Consider the following 19,729-nt stretch of genomic DNA (forward strand, 5'->3'; position numbering starts at 1 on the left):
TCGCTGCTTCCCAGCTCTTACAAGAACTGTATAGGGGCACACTCCAAAGCACCGACTCTCCAGTCATACAAATCACTAGCCGAAGCTTAATGCAGGACGAAGTACAAGAACTGTTTATTCAGAGTGACATGCAGGGTTTTAAATACAGACATAAATGCATTTTCAACATAGTGTAATACAATGAAGGGAAGGCAGGGGAAAGACTGGTTTTAACAGCATATTAGTGCAACATGGTGGTGGGGGGTCGGACATTTAAACAGATTAACTGAAACAATGGTTTGTCACTCTCTGGTTGCAAAAGTTATGACGTACAATAAATAATTGCAAAACATCATCTGTGTTGGCAAAGTACACAACCAATCCCAAATCAATATCAGCGCTCCATAGTTACATAGTTCATAAGGTTGAAATAAGACCATCAAGTTCAACCCTTCTACCTAACTTTCCTACTCTTGATCCAAAAGAAGGCAAAAAAAAAACCCTAATTAAGCTAATTCGAATTCTGCCATCAGGGGAAAAAAATTCCTTCTTGACTCCAAGAGGCAATCGGATTTCTCCTTGGATCAAGGATATTAATGTTACTCTACTTATAGCCCTGTATGTCATGCCTTTCTAAAAAAAAATATCCAGACCCCTTTTGAAGGCATCTAATGAGGCTCCAGAATTGTACCGCTCCACAGTCCTCAGAGTCTCTAATGTTTGGGAAATATGGTAAAACCTGTTCCAGGGGAAAATCAATAGGAACTGACCCCCTGTACATAAACACAGATGTCTTTTAGAAGGCCAGGGCGCATAGTCGGTATGGAGAATGCTGGCCCTCAGGCCTCTTCAGGGGCCCCAGTGATGGAGGCTTCTGTTACAATGACGGAGAGCTGCTCCGTTGTGTAATCGTAGGGGCCAGCAGACATACTCTGATGGTGCGATGATCATATCTGCGATTTTTCTGGCTCCGGCTACCCGGAGCCCCTCCCTTGCGGAATGTGTGTAGGTGGTCCGACTGACGTTGCGGGCAGTCCAGCTGGGCACCTGTGGACAACAAAGAAGGACAGTTTCAGGAGTCAGGCAGTGCAGGTACAGGAGCTGCTTTATTATTTCTAGAAGTTTAAAAGCTTACCGTAGAAGTGGATTTACTGAATGAGTGGTCTTTGTTGGGCCCACTTGATCAGCATTTCACAGCTTGGTGTTGAGAAGGATGCCATCTCTTTCCGTCAGCCAGGCTGGGCCCTAGAACAAATAATATAGACAGAAGCAGTACTGATGTAAAGGACTAGATCCAGTAAACGCTGTTAAGCGGTCGGAGAGCTGCTCTGTTGTTTAATGGTAGGGGCCAGCAGACATACTCTGTTGTATGATCAGTGCGATGATCATATCTGCGATTTTTCTGGCTCCGGCTACCCGGAGCCCCTCCCTTGCGGAATGTGTGTAGGTGGTCCGACTGACGTTGCGGGCAAACCAGCTGCGCACCTGTGGACAACAAAAAAGGACAGTTTCAGGAGTCATGCATTACAAGTATAGAAACTATTTTGGTATTTCTAAAAGTTTAAAAGCATGATGTCATGTGTGATGGTGGATGAGCTGCGCTGTGATGGTAGATGGCAGAGGGCAGAGATGTGCTCTGCTGGCATAGTAGATGGCAGAGGGTGATGTGCCCTGCTGGGATGGTAGGTGGCAGAGGGTGGTATGCTCTGCTGTGATGGTATATGGCGGAGGATGGTGTGCTCTGCTGAGATGGTTGTTGGCGGAGGATGGTATGCTCGGCTGGGATGGTTGATGGCGGAGGATGGTATGCTCGGCTGCGATGGTTGGATGGTGGAGGATGGTATGCTCGGCTGGGATGGTTGGATGGTGGAGGATGGTATGCTCGGCTGGGATGGTTGGATGGTGGAGGATGGTATGCTCGGCTGCGATGGTTGGATGGTGGAGGATGGTATGCTCGGCTGGGATGGTTGGATGGTGGAGGATGGTATGCTCGGCTGGGATGGTTGGATGGTGGAGGATGGTATGCTCGGCTGGGATGGTTGGATGGTGGAGGATGGTGTCCTCAGCTGCGATGGTTGATGGTGGAGGATGGTATGCTCTGCTCGGATGGTAGGTTCTGTTGTCGTTTGTTGCGCCTTCAATGCTTGATGTGATGCAGCAAGGAGGTGGTGTCCCAATCTGGTGACTTCAGCAACAATCTTCTGTAACTAATTTCTGAAGAAGAAAAAAAAAAAAGATTAAACTACTACTACTATACTACTATTGATAAAAGACAGTCCAGGCACAGCATGGGTGTCCTCTGATGGTCTGGTGCAATTAGCCTCCAAGAATGAGAGGTCGTTCCTCAGTTGTTGATGGAGATCCTCAGTTGTTGAAAGCTGTTGAAAGAAGAAAGATTATACCCTGATTTAAAGAACATGTCAACAGTTCTTACAAAACTTTTGAACTATTGCTAGAAAGTCTCGGATGGTTTAGTATAACGTGTGTAGGGCTGCAACAACGAATCGATAAAATCGATAATAATCGATTATGAAAATCGTTGTCAACGATTTTCATAATCGATTAGTTGAATCGATTTTTATCGATTTATAAAATTATGTTTTTCAGAGCAAACGCTCTGAAAAACTCCCGTCCTTCTATAATCCGATCTCAAACAGAGATCGGATTATAACTGTAGAATCCAGACCCCCCGCAAAGCTGCAGGAGACCTGGATCCTCTCTGCCACCCGGTGAGGGTCTGTGCAAAACACACAGACATCCTCCGCTTCTCCCCTCCACTTCCGCCGGGGCTTCTATTACTGAACCCGGCGTCATGTGACCTTCCGGTGCGGCTTCCATCATGGAAGCCCCAACGGAAGCGGAGGGGAGAAGCGGCTGTCTGCGCGCATCACACAGACCCCTACCGGCTGCCGGAGAGGATCCAGGTCCCGCTGCAGCGCCTGCAGGGGATTTGGATTTAAGTGGGCGATGTGCGCAACCTCCGGTACTTCATCTCGCTGCCACTTCCACCTGCCCCACCAGGGGTTAATATATCAACAGAAGAAAAACAGGACAAGTAAGCAGCACTGGGTAAGTATTATCTTTATTTTTATGCTCATTTGCCCTGTGTTTCTTCTGTTGATATATTAACCCCTGGTGGGGCAGGTAGAATTTTTGCGGGATCTATTAATTATGTGCATTTGTGGGTTTTTTTTATGTCTATAATATTTGATTTATTGTCCATATATTTATATATATTTATATTGTATTGTGTATTTTTTTTGTCTATATTTAATAAATATAAATATAAAAAACAATTTTAGTGATGTCAGTTTTTCTTATATCGGGGGGGGCATAGGACATATCAGGGGGCACAGTGGCATAAAGGGGCTATAAGGCATATCAGGGGGGACAGTGGCATAAAGGGGCTATAAGGTGTATCAGGGGGGACAGTGGCATGAAGGCGCTATAAGGTGTATCAGGGGGGACAGTGGCATAAAGGGGCTATAAGGCATATCAGGGGGGACAGTGGCATAAAGGGGCTATAAGGCATATCAGGGGGGACAGTGGCATAAAGGGGCTATAAGGTGTATCAGGGGGGACAGTGGCATAAAGGGGCTATAAGGTGTATCAGGGGGGACAGTGGCATGAAGGCACTATAAGGCATATCAGGGGGCACAGTGGCATCTCAGTGGCATATAGGGGTAAAAGGCATATCGGGGCATGGTGGCATATCAAGGGTAAAGGTATATAGGGGGCTATAAGGCATATCAGGAGGGCACAGTGGCATATCGGGGCACTGTGGCATATATGGGGCTATAAGGCATATCAGGGGGCACAGTGGCATATTAGGGGACAAAGTGGCATATCAGTGGCATATAGGGGGCTATAAGGCATATCAGGAGGGGTATAATGCATATCAGGGGACAGAGTGGCATATAGGAGGTATCCCCTTATACCTCCTATATGCCACTCTGTCCCCTGATATGCCTTATACCCCTCCTGATATGCATTTCTGGGACAGAGAGGCAAGCTGGGGGTGAGATGTGCATAACTGGGCAAAAATAGTTGACATGAATATTTACTAGTAAAGCTTTTTTTGGTATTTTTTGAGTTCTTGTTAAAATATAGCTTTAATTATTATGTCAGTAAAATAAGAAGGCGAATCGTGAAATGCCATTGTAAATTATACGTTTTTATTTAAAATAAACGAAAAATTTGCATATTTTTTTTGTACCCGATTAATCGATTAATCGAAAAAATAATCGGCCAACTAATCGATTATGAAAATAATCGTTAGTTGCAGCCCTAAACGTGTGTGTACTTACCGACAGTGGAAGGTACGGTGGCAAGATTTTACGCGCCTCCAAGTCCTCCCAGTTTAGGCTGCTGTAGAATGGATGCAATCTGATGTCATCGCTGGCACCAAGTCGGCATCTTGGATCTTTCATCAAGAGCTATAAATAAAATAAAAAAAAGCAATTGCTGAATACCACTCTTTTCTGACACTTGGGCCCATTGTCCCTCATTGCCAACATTTTGGAACACCTTATACTCCCATTAGGACTGGCGCATCAAAGAGAATGGTTGACAGAAAGGGATAATTGCTGTCAAAAAGTATATGGATCCTGATCCCACTCTAACTAAATGAATGCCCCTAACGTGACTCTGTGGCCTTTAACATTGTTGCCACGTACCTAGTCAGATTACCCTCTTTACAGAACGGTCCCCAGGTGTAGACATCGGTGTGTCCCACTCACCTTAGTTAAGATGTCCTTGCTCTCTTCTGTTAGCTGGCTTGGGTACCAGTACTCCTCGGTGACGATGAGGTAGAAGTAATCCCTCTTGGGCAGCCATTCTGAGAATGGGAGGCGCCCCGCCAACATGCTGTAGAGGATGACTCCAAAAGACCACCAGTCCGCTGTAGCGCCGTACGCCTTGTTAAGAAACACCTGCAAGAAAAAAAGTTATAATTTGAGATAACCTTCTCTCTGACCTTCTTTAGAAACAAAATAGATCTCATGATTATATCAGCTCCTAAACTACAGAATAATACAAAAGAAACGAATGTGGCATTTTTATGTGGCACTATACCAAGAATTCAAAAAGTAAGCCTGTTGGACTTAAAAACAAACCCATTTCTTGGTGGACGTTGGTCTTTAGTATACATTTCTAATTTAACCCTTTCTGGTATAGTCCTTCCCTGCACTATATGGTATACTCTGAGGTTCATGGGCTGCACGTGTAATCTACATGTAATTCCTGCAACATACATTGGATACATCTACTAAGGGGGAGGGGCTTTTAAATAGTTTCATTTATTACTTTTACTATTTGATTTGGTGTTTATAGGGAAATAATGGGGTGTTTTAAACATTTTTACCAATATGTTGTGATGCAGTAGTTTATCCTAATTTAGATGCCTGTTAACTAACCCTAGCATCCAGAGGGTTAAATTGTGTTCCCTTTTCCTTGTGTTCCCTTTGCTTCTACCAATATTCAGCAAAATTTGAAAGCACAATATATAAAAATAGAAATTCTCACCTCTGGGGCCATATGGGTGTGTGTCCCTGCTGCTCCTCTGGTTGTGGTGTCCCCGGTGATGTCCTCTGCAACCAGGCCAAAGTCCGCGATCTTCAAATGTCCATCGCCGTCCATCATCACGTTGTCAGGCTTGAGGTCCCTAATCCGAAAGATAAACATTATTTATTTTTAAAATTACATTTTTTTAAAAAGTGCAAAAACAAAAGCAGGGAAACAGAAGAGAGAAGAGAGTTCAGATATGAGAGGTCACTATAAAAACAACCGATGAATGACTCCACGTCTGTGTAGAAATTGGAGGCCACAGATGATCTCTGCCGAATAAAACCTGGTAGAAGAAAAAAAAAAAAAAAGAGATGAACAGGCTAGTTACGGACATATGGATCATTGTATGGAGCATAGTGATATACATTATGAAACTGTGTCCACTAATAGGTATCCACCCCTGACCCTTACCTCTGCCCAGTCACAGTTCCCCTTCTCTCAGACCCCTTCTCTTTCACGTCATAACTTACTGCGCTGATTGGGGCTGCAACCGGCCGGCTTTCTGGAGATACCTGTCCAGGCTCCCTGCGCTGAGGTACTCCATCACGAGGAATGCATGGTCCTGATGAAAAAGACACAAAAAAAGCACATGACCATATGTTGAAGCATTCTAGATATAGATGCCCGGTTAGATCTGGAGAAGGAGCATAATGCCAGCCATATATTCAAGTGGACAAGGCTTTCAAATGAAATCTCCTACTGGTGACTGGAAAGCGGCAAAGCCACGGCACAAAAAGGCGCTCTCTCCTGCGAGCTCCAGTATTCTTCTTTCTCGCAGGATGCTGCTGGTACTCGCCGCTCTTTTCCTGATGACTTTTACAGCCACCAGCAGTCCAGCGTTCCTCCAGGAAGCCAGCATGACCTGAATGAAACACAGATGGGAGATACGGTTAGGTCAAGTACATGATGATCAGTAATTGCATTTGCTTAAAGCTTAGCATTAATAAAACGGCTGACCTGGGCCAGGGAATGGCCCAGTTCTCAGGGTGCCCAGTTATTTGGCTACTCATTACTGCAACTTGGCACTGGTGGCACATATACAATAAATGACCCGGTCATAGCGCTTTTAAGCACTAGGCTTCATAGCCTAGTTAAAAATAGCCATATTTAATGTGAAGTGACCAATTGGCATCTGGATTAGGCTGCACAAATGGCCAATGAGCTGAAGTACGGGCAGTGTATTTCTTACAGTGAGACTGTTACTCATTTTCTATTTGAAAACAAAACAAAAAAACCAGTATAATAGATATTTGAATTATTATTTAAAAAGTAAATGTTTTCATCCAATCCCCACTCTTTCTGAATGTTCTAATGTAGTCTAATATATTTTAGATATCCTGGGATTTCCTTGAACAGTAAATTGTAGCTAACATGTCTGGTTTTCCAGGATTATGTTGCCAACTATGGGAAACTCACAAGGTTGTCACTGAAAGGGTTGCACTCTGAGGGCTGGTTGATGTGGTATTTGTAAATATGGATTTCCTTTTGTGTTCTATTTAGCATCAAAGATACATTGTTACATGCCCAATACAGTAGTGATTGAAAGCTCCATCAGCCAATGGCTGCCTTGCCTGCTGCCTAACTGCCACGGAAATGTCTGTTAGCTCCTCAGTCTGCTCCCTCCCATGTAATGATTATCATACAAACTATCTTCCTGTAGCTTTCCAGATCAACCAATTAAGCTCAAATACATGGATATAACTTTCTGGATGGAATTTAAACTGGATAGAAGAAAAGCTTATGGACTTACTCGGCCAAATCCTCCTCTCCCCAGTTGGCGGTGGTATGCGAAGTCCTGTACAGAGAGGCTCCTCGCCGGTCCATCCGTTGATGCGCTTGATGGCCTCCTCTTCTTTTCTGCATCTCTTCGGGGGCTGCTGCTGTCGTCGCCGTCCGCTTCCCTCTTCCTCTTCTTGGGGTTCCCGTCTCCGGTCTTCTTCTTTGATCTTGCTTGAAGGTCTCTCTGCTCAGGTGAAGCTTGGCTCTTCTCCTCAACTCTTCTCTTGGTCTTCCAAATAGCAACAAAAGCCATTCCTTGGGTATACGTGCAAAGCCTCGAAAAACTCAGCTGCCACGTACAGTGCTCGGAAAAGCACAAGGATATGCCAGGCGGCGCCCTATATATATAGGTTTGTGTTGATGATGTCATCGCAAATGACCAGTAAACTGGCATGCGGCGATGGCGGCCATCTTTGTTTGGTTTTTTTTTCTCAGTTGTTTTTTTTGTACATCTTACAAACATGTATGTTAGTAAATCCCTAATTAAAAAAATGATACCAAAACAAATGTAAGATAAACTGCTTTGTTATTAACACGTACAAACCATGCTTTGTCTTTTTAACTATTAAATATTATGGAGTTTTGTGTGTGGTTTTTTAAAAATATATATATTAATGATGATGGTGAGAGGTTCATGTGTCTCTAACTGTATGTATATAATTTTTAAAGGCAGGTAAGTTAGGCTAATGGGTAATTATAACACTTTTCATATAGCCATCTCTTATAAAGTATGTTGCAAAAAATAACTATTTTCTGTGCACCCTTTGAACTTTAGTTAAATAATCTATTTTTCACTATTTAAATATATATATATATATATATATATATAGTTGTGTGTATATGTGTGTGTATTTACCTTTAGAGTCCCATAAGGTGGGGTGAGGGGGCAAAAGAGGAATTGGTAAATTAGTTACACAGATAAGAAAAGGGAACAAATCCTTGTTGGGGAATTTATCCAGGGGTGTGAAGATGGTAAGGAGCATTTGTAGGAGATGCTTGGTATGAACATTCTCACACCGCTATTCATTATGATGGTCCAACGCTAACATATTTACATAGCAGAAGGGCTGAGCCGGCCTGTATACTTCATAATAAAATGGGTGAGGGGACTCTGGAGAAATCTCATCGAGGCCCCCCACATTGCTCATGGTGGGCATTTACAGGGGTCTCTGGTGGGAGACTTAATGATGCGCTATGGACACTGTGCTTATGAGATTTCACTAACTGATGGATATAAGAGAGGATGGATGTTGTTAAGAACCTGGGACCTTCCCTGTGAAGGCTCCCTCACTTCCGGGAAGATCCATGCATGCTGAGGGCACAAGGAGGGCTATCTCCAGACATCCTTATGTTGGAGTGGAGTAGGATAGGCAGTGATCTCTGTAGGGCCAATGCCACTAGTTTGCCCTGAGAAGGAGCAAACTGACCTGGAGATGCGGCGAAGTATGATGTTTACCATAAATGCCAAAGGCCGCAATTTTCCCACAAACCGCTAAAGAAGTCCTACGTGTAGTAACTGTAACTGGAGTTTATATAATGTTTAGCCCTTGATTTCGAGATATATACACATACAAAACCATTCTATAAAATCCAGTTACAGTTACCACATGTATTTGCTGTGAAGGATACATGTTCTGCCCTATCGGATTGTGTCCCTATGAGCCCAGGCTGTGCATTTTATGAAAATAACATCAATTTTGCATAGGTGTCACATTATTCTGCCTCGTTGCCGGGACTGGAAACCTGTGGACACCGATGAATACAGAAAACTTAAATGAAGCTGCATTCGCCATGCACAGGGAGGCGATAAATCTCTACTGCCCACAGAAACCTGTGAGTGATGTTCACGGAACCGCAAATGGTTTAAATGTAACCAAAAGTGGTATATCTGACGTCAAATATAACATTAATCTCTTTAAATACAGATTGACGCATAACATATAGAAAACAGTAGCTGCGGTACATTGATTTCTGAAGTATTTCGTCATAGCTGCACGGTATAACTTTGTATCCAGTGCATAGTACAGAGGAGTTTAGCACTTGCGGCTAATGCTCCAAGTTTAGATCCGAAGAGTGCTGAGTGTGCTTAGGTGCCTGTCATCTTTTACAGAGGGCACCCGGGATTTGTTGAGCCCTCATTTAGGCAAGCAAGTGTTTTAAATGTATTTTATGCGGATATAACCACAGTCTCACCCACCTGTGTGAGTTACATGTTCCCCCAGTGCTTGTTTTGTACAATCCTCTGGTGAGGGCAGAGGCAAGTGCTTCTGCTGGCACTGGTACTGTGCTAGTGGAGACCGCAGTCCCATCCACTACCACAGTCTCTGGGGCCACAGAGAGAGGTGAGCAGAGGCCAGCGGTACTCTGCCCCGATGCCAGCTCTTCTGCTGGTGCTGTAATACCCAGTCACTATGGGAAGGAGTGGGAGCGAGTCAGCCGGTTAGGAGGACCTTATGAGAGCGTCGCGGCACGCGACGTCAGATATACCACTTTCGGTTACATTTAAACCTTTTGCGGTTCCGCGAACATCACTCACAGGTTTCTGTGGGCAGTAGAGATTTATCGCCTCCCTGTGCATGGCGAATGCAGCTTCATTTAAGTTTTCTGTATTCCTCGGTGTCCACAGGTTTCCAGTCCCGGCAATGAGGCAGAATAATGTGACACCTATGCAAAATTGATGTTATTTTCATAAAATGCACAGCCTGGGCTCATAGAGACACAATCCGATAGGGCAGAACATGTATCCTTCACAGCAAATACATGTGGTAACTGTAACTGGATTTTATAGAATGGTTTTGTATGTGTATATATCTCGAAATCAAGGGCTAAACATTATATAAACTCCAGTTACAGTTACTACATGTAGGACTTCTTTAGCTGTTTGTGGGAAAATTGCGGCCTTTGGCATTTATGGTAAACATCATACTTCGCCGCATCTCCAGGTCAGTTTGCTCCTTCTCAGGGCAAACTAGTGGCATTGGCCTATTGTTATTACACCCCTGCCCTGCGCATAGATGTTGCTGAGCTGCTGTCTGCTGAGGCTTGGTTGGGGGCGGCCCAGCATAACAAGCATTAAAAGAGGTGGGGTATAAGTGTGTGTGATAAAATGGGAGGGGCTTGTGGGGGTGGAGCCAGGGGGTGGCAAAATTATGTTTTGCCTAGAGTGGAAAAAATCGTTGCACCAGCCCTCAGTCTAGGCGACCAAAGTCTGCCGTCCTGTCAGTCAATCACGTTAGAAAGGAAATGTCCCGCCGCTTGCCACCAATGTGAGGGGATGCCCTGTACCCAGTGGCGTCTCCAGCTTTCATATTTAGGGGGGGCACATGGGGGGCCAGGAACCAAAGTTGGGGGCCAATTATAAAACGGTACATATACACTATATATATATATATATATATATACACATATATACACACACACGTTAGGCAGTTATTTCTCATTCTTTAATATTAGCCCCTGCTGATGACAATATATAGAAATATTACACCCTGCTTCTGATATATATTAATATTAACCCCTGCTGCGGATATATATTGATATTAGCCCCTGCTGCGGATATATACTTATATTATACCCTGCTGCCGATATACATAAAAATTATACCCTGCTGCCGATATATATTAATATTTGACCCTGCTACCAGTATATATTAATATTAGCCCCTACTGCCAATATATATTATTAGTCCCTGCAGCCAATATATATATAAACTTAGCCCCTGCAGCCAATATATATTAATATTAGCCCCTGCTGCTGATATATATATAAATACTAGACCCTGCTGCCAATATGAATATAAATACTAGACCCTGCTGCCAATTAATATTAATATTAGCCCCTGCTGCCAATATATGTTAATATCTCCCTCTCCCTCCCAAACTATCCTAACTACCCCCTCTCCCTCCCAATCTATCCTAACTACCCCCTCTCCCTCCCAATCTATCCTAACTACCCCCTCTCCCTCCCAATCTATCCTAACTACCCCCTCTCCCTCCCAATCTATCCTAACTACCCCCTCTCCCTCCCAATCTATCCTATCTACCCCCTCTCTCCCTCCCAATGTATCCCTATCTACCTCTTCTCACTTCCTATCTACCTCTTTTCACTCTCTAACCCCCTCCTAACTTTCTACCCTCCTCCCCCCCCTTTGAAGTTCACTTACCTTGGGCTTGTAGAAGTCCAGCGGCGGGATCGCGAGGTCTCTGTCTTCCTGGTTCTGCCGCAGTGTGCGCGGCTTCATTGCTGAGCGCCGGATATGACATCATATACCGGCGCTCGGCTTGAAATGCCGGCACTGCGACCAAGGCAGAGGCCTCGCGGTCGCGGAAAAGAGTGAGAGGCGCCGAACGGTCGCTGAGAACTTATTCCTCAGCGACCGCTCGGCGCCTCTCTCTCTCTCCTCCGGATCTATTAAAAAAAAAGAAAAAAGACGGCGTTTCAATTGGGGGGGCACACCGGGGGGCACAGCATGATTTAGGGGAGGCCATGGCCCCCTCTGGCCCCCCCCTGCCGACGCCACTGCCTGTACCCCGACTTGGTACATCCCTCAATCGCTGCTTCCCAGCTCTTACAAGAACTGTATAGGGGCACACTCCAAAGCACCGACTCTCCAGTCACACAAATCACTAGCCGAAGCTTAATGCAGGACGAAGTACAAGAACTGTTTATTCAGAGTGACATGCAGGGTTTTAAATACAGACATAAATGCATTTTCAACATAGTGTAATACAATGAAGGGAAGGCAGGGGAAAGACTGGTTTTAACAGCATATTAGTGCAACATGGTGGTGGGGGGTCGGACATTTAAACAGATTAACTGAAACAATGGTTTGTCACTCTCTGGTTGCAAAAGTTATGACGTACAATAAATAATTGCAAAACATCATCTGTGTTGGCAAAGTACACAACCAATCCCAAATCAATATCAGCGCTCCATAGTTACATAGTTCATAAGGTTGAAATAAGACCATCAAGTTCAACCCTTCTACCTAACTTTCCTACTCTTGATCCAAAAGAAGGCAAAAAAAAACCCCTAATTAAGCTAATTCGAATTCTGCCATCAGGGGAAAAAAATTCCTTCTTGACTCCAGGAGGCAATCGGATTTCTCCTTGGATCAAGGATATTAATGTTACTCTACTTATAGCCCTGTATGTCATGCCTTTCTAAAAAAAAATATCCAGACCCCTTTTGAAGGCATCTAATGAGGCTCCAGAATTGTACCGCTCCACAGTCCTCAGAGTCTCTAATGTTTGGGAAATATGGTAAAACCTGTTCCAGGGGAAAATCAATAGGAACTGACCCCCTGTACATAAACACAGATGTCTTTTAGAAGGCCAGGGCGCATAGTCGGTATGGAGAATGCTGGCCCTCAGGCCTCTTCAGGGGCCCCAGTGATGGAGGCTTCTGTTACAATGACGGAGAGCTGCTCCGTTGTGTAATCGTAGGGGCCAGCAGACATACTCTGATGGTGCGATGATCATATCTGCGATTTTTCTGGCTCCGGCTACCCGGAGCCCCTCCCTTGCGGAATGTGTGTAGGTGGTCCGACTGACGTTGCGGGCAGTCCAGCTGGGCACCTGTGGACAACAAAGAAGGACAGTTTCAGGAGTCAGGCAGTGCAGGTACAGGAGCTGCTTTATTATTTCTAGAAGTTTAAAAGCTTACCGTAGAAGTGGATTTACTGAATGAGTGGTCTTTGTTGGGCCCACTTGATCAGCATTTCACAGCTTGGTGTTGAGAAGGATGCCATCTCTTTCCGTCAGCCAGGCTGGGCCCTAGAACAAATAATATAGACAGAAGCAGTACTGATGTAAAGGACTAGATCCAGTAAACGCTGTTAAGCGGTCGGAGAGCTGCTCTGTTGTTTAATGGTAGGGGCCAGCAGACATACTCTGTTGTATGATCAGTGCGATGATCATATCTGCGATTTTTCTGGCTCCGGCTACCCGGAGCCCCTCCCTTGCGGAATGTGTGTAGGTGGTCCGACTGACGTTGCGGGCAAACCAGCTGCGCACCTGTGGACAACAAAAAAGGACAGTTTCAGGAGTCATGCATTACAAGTATAGAAACTATTTTGGTATTTCTAAAAGTTTAAAAGCATGATGTCATGTGTGATGGTGGATGAGCTGCGCTGTGATGGTAGATGGCAGAGGGTGATGTGCTCTGCTGGCATAGTAGATGGCAGAGGGTGATGTGCCCTGCTGGGATGGTAGGTGGCAGAGGGTGGTATGCTCTGCTGTGATGGTATATGGCGGAGGATGGTGTGCTCTGCTGAGATGGTTGTTGGCGGAGGATGGTATGCTCGGCTGGGATGGTTGATGGCGGAGGATGGTATGCTCGGCTGCGATGGTTGGATGGTGGAGGATGGTATGCTCGGCTGGGATGGTTGGATGGTGGAGGATGGTATGCTCGGCTGGGATGGTTGGATGGTGGAGGATGGTATGCTCGGCTGCGATGGTTGGATGGTGGAGGATGGTATGCTCGGCTGGGATGGTTGGATGGTGGAGGATGGTATGCTCGGCTGGGATGGTTGGATGGTGGAGGATGGTATGCTCGGCTGGGATGGTTGGATGGTGGAGGATGGTGTCCTCAGCTGCGATGGTTGATGGTGGAGGATGGTATGCTCTGCTCGGATGGTAGGTTCTGTTGTCGTTTGTTGCGCCTTCAATGCTTGATGTGATGCAGCAAGGAGGTGGTGTCCCAATCTGGTGACTTCAGCAACAATCTTCTGTAACTAATTTCTGAAGAAGAAAAAAAAAAAAGATTAAACTACTACTACTATACTACTATTGATAAAAGACAGTCCAGGCACAGCATGGGTGTCCTCTGATGGTCTGGTGCAATTAGCCTCCAAGAATGAGAGGTCGTTCCTCAGTTGTTGATGGAGATCCTCAGTTGTTGAAAGCTGTTGAAAGAAGAAAGATTATACCCTGATTTAAAGAACATGTCAACAGTTCTTACAAAACTTTTGAACTATTGCTAGAAAGTCTCGGATGGTTTAGTATAACGTGTGTAGGGCTGCAACAACGAATCGATAAAATCGATAATAATCGATTATGAAAATCGTTGTCAACGATTTTCATAATCGATTAGTTGAATCGATTTTTATCGATTTATAAAATTATGTTTTTCAGAGCAAACGCTCTGAAAAACTCCCGTCCTTCTATAATCCGATCTCAAACAGAGATCGGATTATAACTGTAGAATCCAGACCCCCCGCAAAGCTGCAGGAGACCTGGATCCTCTCTGCCACCCGGTGAGGGTCTGTGCAAAACACACAGACATCCTCCGCTTCTCCCCTCCACTTCCGCCGGGGCTTCTATTACTGAACCCGGCGTCATGTGACCTTCCGGTGCGGCTTCCATCATGGAAGCCCCAACGGAAGCGGAGGGGAGAAGCGGCTGTCTGCGCGCATCACACAGACCCCTACCGGCTGCCGGAGAGGATCCAGGTCCCGCTGCAGCGCCTGCAGGGGATTTGGATTTAAGTGGGCGATGTGCGCAACCTCCGGTACTTCATCTCGCTGCCACTTCCACCTGCCCCACCAGGGGTTAATATATCAACAGAAGAAAAACAGGACAAGTAAGCAGCACTGGGTAAGTATTATCTTTATTTTTATGCTCATTTGCCCTGTGTTTCTTCTGTTGATATATTAACCCCTGGTGGGGCAGGTAGAATTTTTGCGGGATCTATTAATTATGTGCATTTGTGGGGTTTTTTTATGTCTATAATATTTGATTTATTGTCCATATATTTATATATATTTATATTGTATTGTGTATTTTTTTTGTCTATATTTAATAAATATAAATATAAAAAACAATTTTAGTGATGTCAGTTTTTCTTATATCGGGGGGGGCATAGGACATATCAGGGGGCACAGTGGCATAAAGGGGCTATAAGGCATATCAGGGGGGACAGTGGCATAAAGGGGCTATAAGGTGTATCAGGGGGGACAGTGGCATGAAGGCGCTATAAGGTGTATCAGGGGGGACAGTGGCATAAAGGGGCTATAAGGCATATCAGGGGGGACAGTGGCATAAAGGGGCTATAAGGCATATCAGGGGGGACAGTGGCATAAAGGGGCTATAAGGTGTATCAGGGGGGACAGTGGCATAAAGGGGCTATAAGGTGTATCAGGGGGGACAGTGGCATGAAGGCACTATAAGGCATATCAGGGGGCACAGTGGCATCTCAGTGGCATATAGGGGTAAAAGGCATATCGGGGCATGGTGGCATATCAAGGGTAAAGGTATATAGGGGGCTATAAGGCATATCAGGAGGGCACAGTGGCATATCGGGGCACTGTGGCATATATGGGGCTATAAGGCATATCAGGGGGCACAGTGGCATATTAGGGGACAAAGTGGCATATCAGTGGCATATAGGGGGCTATAAGGCATATCAGGAGGGGTATAATGCATATCAGGGGACAGAGTGGCATATAGGAGGTATCCCCTTATACCTCCTATATGCCACTCTGTCCCCTGATATGCCTTATACCCCTCCTGATATGCATTTCTGGGACAGAGAGGCAAGCTGGGGGTGAGATGTGCATAACTGGGCAAAAATAGTTGACATGAATATTTACTAGTAAAGCTTTTTTTGGTATTTTTTTAGTTCTTGTTAAAATATAGCTTTAATTATTATGTCAGTAAAATAAGAAGGCGAATCGTGAAATGCCATTGTAAATTATACGTTTTTATTTAAAATAAACGAAAAATTTGCATATTTTTTTTTTACCCGATTAATCGATTAATCGAAAAAATAATCGGCCAACTAATCGATTATGAAAATAATCGTTAGTTGCAGCCCTAAACGTGTGTGTACTTACCGACAGTGGAAGGTACGGTGGCAAGATTTTACGCGCCTCCAAGTCCTCCCAGTTTAGGCTGCTGTAGAATGGATGCAATCTGATGTCATCGCTGGCACCAAGTCGGCATCTTGGATCTTTCATCAAGAGCTATAAATAAAAAAAAAAAAAAAGCAATTGCTGAATACCACTCTTTTCTGACACTTGGGCCCATTGTCCCTCATTGCCAACATTTTGGAACACCTTATACTCCCATTAGGACTGGCGCATCAAAGAGAATGGTTGACAGAAGGGGATAATTGCTGTCAAAAAGTATATGGATCCTGATCCCACTCTAACTAAATGAATGCCCCTAACGTGACTCTGTGGCCTTTAACATTGTTGCCACGTACCTAGTCAGATTACCCTCTTTACAGAACGGTCCCCAGGTGTAGACATCGGTGTGTCCCACTCACCTTAGTTAAGATGTCCTTGCTCTCTTCTGTTAGCTGGCTTGGGTACCAGTACTCCTCGGTGACGATGAGGTAGAAGTAATCCCTCTTGGGCAGCCATTCTGAGAATGGGAGGCGCCCCGCCAACATGCTGTAGAGGATGACACCAAAAGACCACCAGTCCGCTGTAGCGCCGTACGCCTTGTTAAGAAACACCTGCAAGAAAAAAAGTTATAATTTGAGATAACCTTTTCTCTGACCTTCTTTAGAAACAAAATAGATCTCATGATTATATCAGCTCCTAAACTACAGAATAATACAAAAGAAACGAATGTGGCATTTTTATGTGGCACTATACCAAGAATTCAAAAAGTAAGCCTGTTGGACTTAAAAACAAACCCATTTCTTGGTGGACGTTGGTCTTTAGTATACATTTCTAATTTAACCCTTTCTGGTATAGTCCTTCCCTGCACTATATGGTATACTCTGAGGTTCATGGGCTGCACGTGTAATCTACATGTAATTCCTGCAACATACATTGGATACATCTACTAAGGGGGAGGGGCTTTTAAATAGTTTCATTTATTACTTTTACTATTTGATTTGGTGTTTATAGGGAAATAATGGGGTGTTTTAAACATTTTTACCAATATGTTGTGCTGCAGTAGTTTATCCTAATTTAGATGCCTGTTAACTAACCCTAGCATCCAGAGGGTTAAATTGTGTTCCCTTTTCCTTGTGTTCCCTTTGCTTCTACCAATATTCAGCAAAATTTGAAAGCACAATATATAAAAATAGAAATTCTCACCTCTGGGGCCATATGGGTGTGTGTCCCTGCTGCTCCTCTGGTTGTGGTGTCCCCGGTGATGTCCTCTGCAACCAGGCCAAAGTCCGCGATCTTCAAATGTCCATCGCCGTCCATCATCACGTTGTCAGGCTTGAGGTCCCTAATCCGAAAGATAAACATTATTTATTTTTAAAATTACATTTTTTTAAAAAGTGCAAAAACAAAAGCAGGGAAACAGAAGAGAGAAGAGAGTTCAGATATGAGAGGTCACTATAAAAACAACCGATGAATGACTCCACGTCTGTGTAGAAATTGGAGGCCACAGATGATCTCTGCCGAATAAAACCTGGTAGAAGAAAAAAAAAAAAAAAGAGATGAACAGGCTAGTTACGGACATATGGATCATTGTATGGAGCATAGTGATATACATTATGAAACTGTGTCCACTAATAGGTATCCACCCCTGACCCTTTTACCTCTGCCCAGTCACAGTTCCCCTTCTCTCAGACCCCTTCTCTTTCACGTCATAACTTACTGCGCTGATTGGGGCTGCAACCGGCCGGCTTTCTGGAGATACCTGTCCAGGCTCCCTGCGCTGAGGTACTCCATCACGAGGAATGCGTGGTCCTGATGAAAAAGACACAAAAAAAGCACATGACCATATGTTGAAGCATTCTAGATATAGATGCCCGGTTAGATCTGGAGAAGGAGCATAATGCCAGCCATATATTCAAGTGGACAAGGCTTTCAAATGAAATCTCCTACTGGTGACTGGAAAGCGGCAAAGCCACGGCACAAAAAGGCGCTCTCTCCTGCGAGCTCCAGTATTCTTCTTTCTCGCAGGATGCTGCTGGTACTCGCCGCTCTTTTCCTGATGACTTTTACAGCCACCAGCAGTCCAGCGTTCCTCCAGGAAGCCAGCATGACCTGAATGAAACACAGATGGGAGATACGGTTAGGTCAAGTACATGATGATCAGTAATTGCATTTGCTTAAAGCTTAGCATTAATAAAACGGCTGACCTGGGCCAGGGAATGGCCCAGTTCTCAGGGTGCCCAGTTATTTGGCTACTCATTACTGCAACTTGGCACTGGTGGCACATATACAATAAATGACCCGGTCATAGCGCTTTTAAGCACTAGGCTTCATAGCCTAGTTAAAAATAGCCATATTTAATGTGAAGTGACCAATTGGCATCTGGATTAGGCTGCACAAATGGCCAATGAGCTGAAGTACGGGCAGTGTATTTCTTACAGTGAGACTGTTACTCATTTTCTATTTGAAAACAAAACAAAAAAACCAGTATAATAGATATTTGAATTATTATTTAAAAAGTAAATGTTTTCATCCAATCCCCACTCTTTCTGAATGTTCTAATGTAGTCTAATATATTTTAGATATCCTGGGATTTCCTTGAACAGTAAATTGTAGCTAACATGTCTGGTTTTCCAGGATTATGTTGCCAACTATGGGAAACTCACAAGGTTGTCACTGAAAGGGTTGCACTCTGAGGGCTGGTTGATGTGGTATTTGTAAATATGGATTTCCTTCTGTGTTCTATTTAGCATCAATGATACATTGTTACATGCCCAATACAGTAGTGATTGAAAGCTCCATCAGCCAATGGCTGCCTTGCCTGCTGCCTAACTGCCACGGAAATGTCTGTTAGCTCCTCAGTCTGCTCCCTCCCATGTAATGATTATCATACAAACTATCTTCCTGTAGCTTTCCAGATCAACCAATTAAGCTCAAATACATGGATATAACTTTCTGGATGGAATTTAAACTGGATAGAAGAAAAGCTTATGGACTTACTCGGCCAAATCCTCCTCTCCCCAGTTGGCGGTGGTATGCGAAGTCCTGTACAGAGAGGCTCCTCGCCGGTCCATCCGTTGATGCGCTCGATGGCCTCCTCTTCTTTTCTGCATCTCTTCGGGGGCTGCTGCTGTCGTCGCCGTCCGCTTCCCTCTTCCTCTTCTTGGGGTTCCCGTCTCCGGTCTTCTTCTTTGATCTTGCTTGAAGGTCTCTCTGCTCAGGTGAAGCTTGGCTCTTCTCCTCAACTCTTCTCTTGGTCTTCCAAATAGCAACAAAAGCCATTCCTTGGGTATACGTGCAAAGCCTCGAAAAACTCAGCTGCCACGTACAGTGCTCGGAAAAGCACAAGGATATGCCAGGCGGCGCCCTATATATATAGGTTTGTGTTGATGATGTCATCGCAAATGACCAGTAAACTGGCATGCGGCGATGGCGGCCATCTTTGTTTGGTTTTTTTTTCTCAGTTGTTTTTTTTGTACATCTTACAAACATGTATGTTAGTAAATCCCTAATTAAAAAAATGATACCAAAACAAATGTAAGATAAACTGCTTTGTTATTA

At 44.5% G+C, this 19,729-nt stretch overlaps 2 protein-coding genes across 2 annotated transcripts; both read right to left on the reverse strand.

The window, feature by feature from the left end:
- Nucleotides 1-1,170: 1,170 nt before the first annotated feature.
- LOC149287848 (protein kinase C theta type-like) lies at nucleotides 1,171-7,576 on the reverse strand. The gene is made up of 8 exons (XM_089492441.1): nucleotides 7,295-7,576; nucleotides 6,245-6,406; nucleotides 6,015-6,106; nucleotides 5,533-5,641; nucleotides 4,719-4,910; nucleotides 4,287-4,415; nucleotides 1,441-1,464; nucleotides 1,171-1,224 (listed from the first exon to the last, which is right to left on the reverse strand). Exons 1-8 carry the CDS (start codon nucleotides 7,574-7,576, stop codon nucleotides 1,171-1,173), a joined length of 1,044 nt encoding a protein of 347 aa, XP_089348567.1.
- Nucleotides 7,577-13,043: 5,467 nt separating this feature from the next.
- LOC149287849 (protein kinase C theta type-like) lies at nucleotides 13,044-19,450 on the reverse strand. The gene is made up of 8 exons (XM_089492442.1): nucleotides 19,169-19,450; nucleotides 18,119-18,280; nucleotides 17,889-17,980; nucleotides 17,405-17,513; nucleotides 16,591-16,782; nucleotides 16,157-16,285; nucleotides 13,314-13,337; nucleotides 13,044-13,097 (listed from the first exon to the last, which is right to left on the reverse strand). Exons 1-8 carry the CDS (start codon nucleotides 19,448-19,450, stop codon nucleotides 13,044-13,046), a joined length of 1,044 nt encoding a protein of 347 aa, XP_089348568.1.
- Between the last annotated feature and the right edge of the window lie 279 nt (nucleotides 19,451-19,729).

The sequence above is a fragment of the Sceloporus occidentalis genome, unplaced genomic scaffold (assembly GCF_023333645.1).
Source record: "Sceloporus occidentalis isolate IW3139 unplaced genomic scaffold, rSceOcc1.0.p SCAF_56, whole genome shotgun sequence".
Taxonomy (NCBI): Eukaryota; Metazoa; Chordata; class Lepidosauria; order Squamata; family Phrynosomatidae; genus Sceloporus; species Sceloporus occidentalis.

Excerpts from the sequence above, each read along its gene's own strand:
- LOC149287849 (XM_089492442.1), bottom strand. The coding sequence starts at position 19,450 with ATGGCTTTTGTTGCTATTTGGAAGACCAAGAGAAGAGTTGAGGAGAAG. Across the intron at positions 17,514-17,888 it reads TTGCAGCCCCAATCAGCGCA|GGACCTCAAGCCTGACAACG; the intron begins GTAAGTTATGAC and ends CTTTCGGATTAG. Across the intron at positions 13,338-16,156 it reads CACCGTACCTTCCACTGTCG|GTGCGCAGCTGGTTTGCCCG; the intron begins GTAAGTACACAC and ends TGTTGTCCACAG.
- LOC149287848 (XM_089492441.1), bottom strand. The coding sequence starts at position 7,576 with ATGGCTTTTGTTGCTATTTGGAAGACCAAGAGAAGAGTTGAGGAGAAG. Across the intron at positions 6,407-7,294 it reads GGAGAGGAGGATTTGGCCGA|GTCATGCTGGCTTCCTGGAG; the intron begins GTAAGTCCATAA and ends TGTTTCATTCAG. Across the intron at positions 1,225-1,440 it reads GCAGCTGGTTTGCCCGCAAC|GGCCCAGCCTGGCTGACGGA; the intron begins GTCAGTCGGACC and ends TATTTGTTCTAG.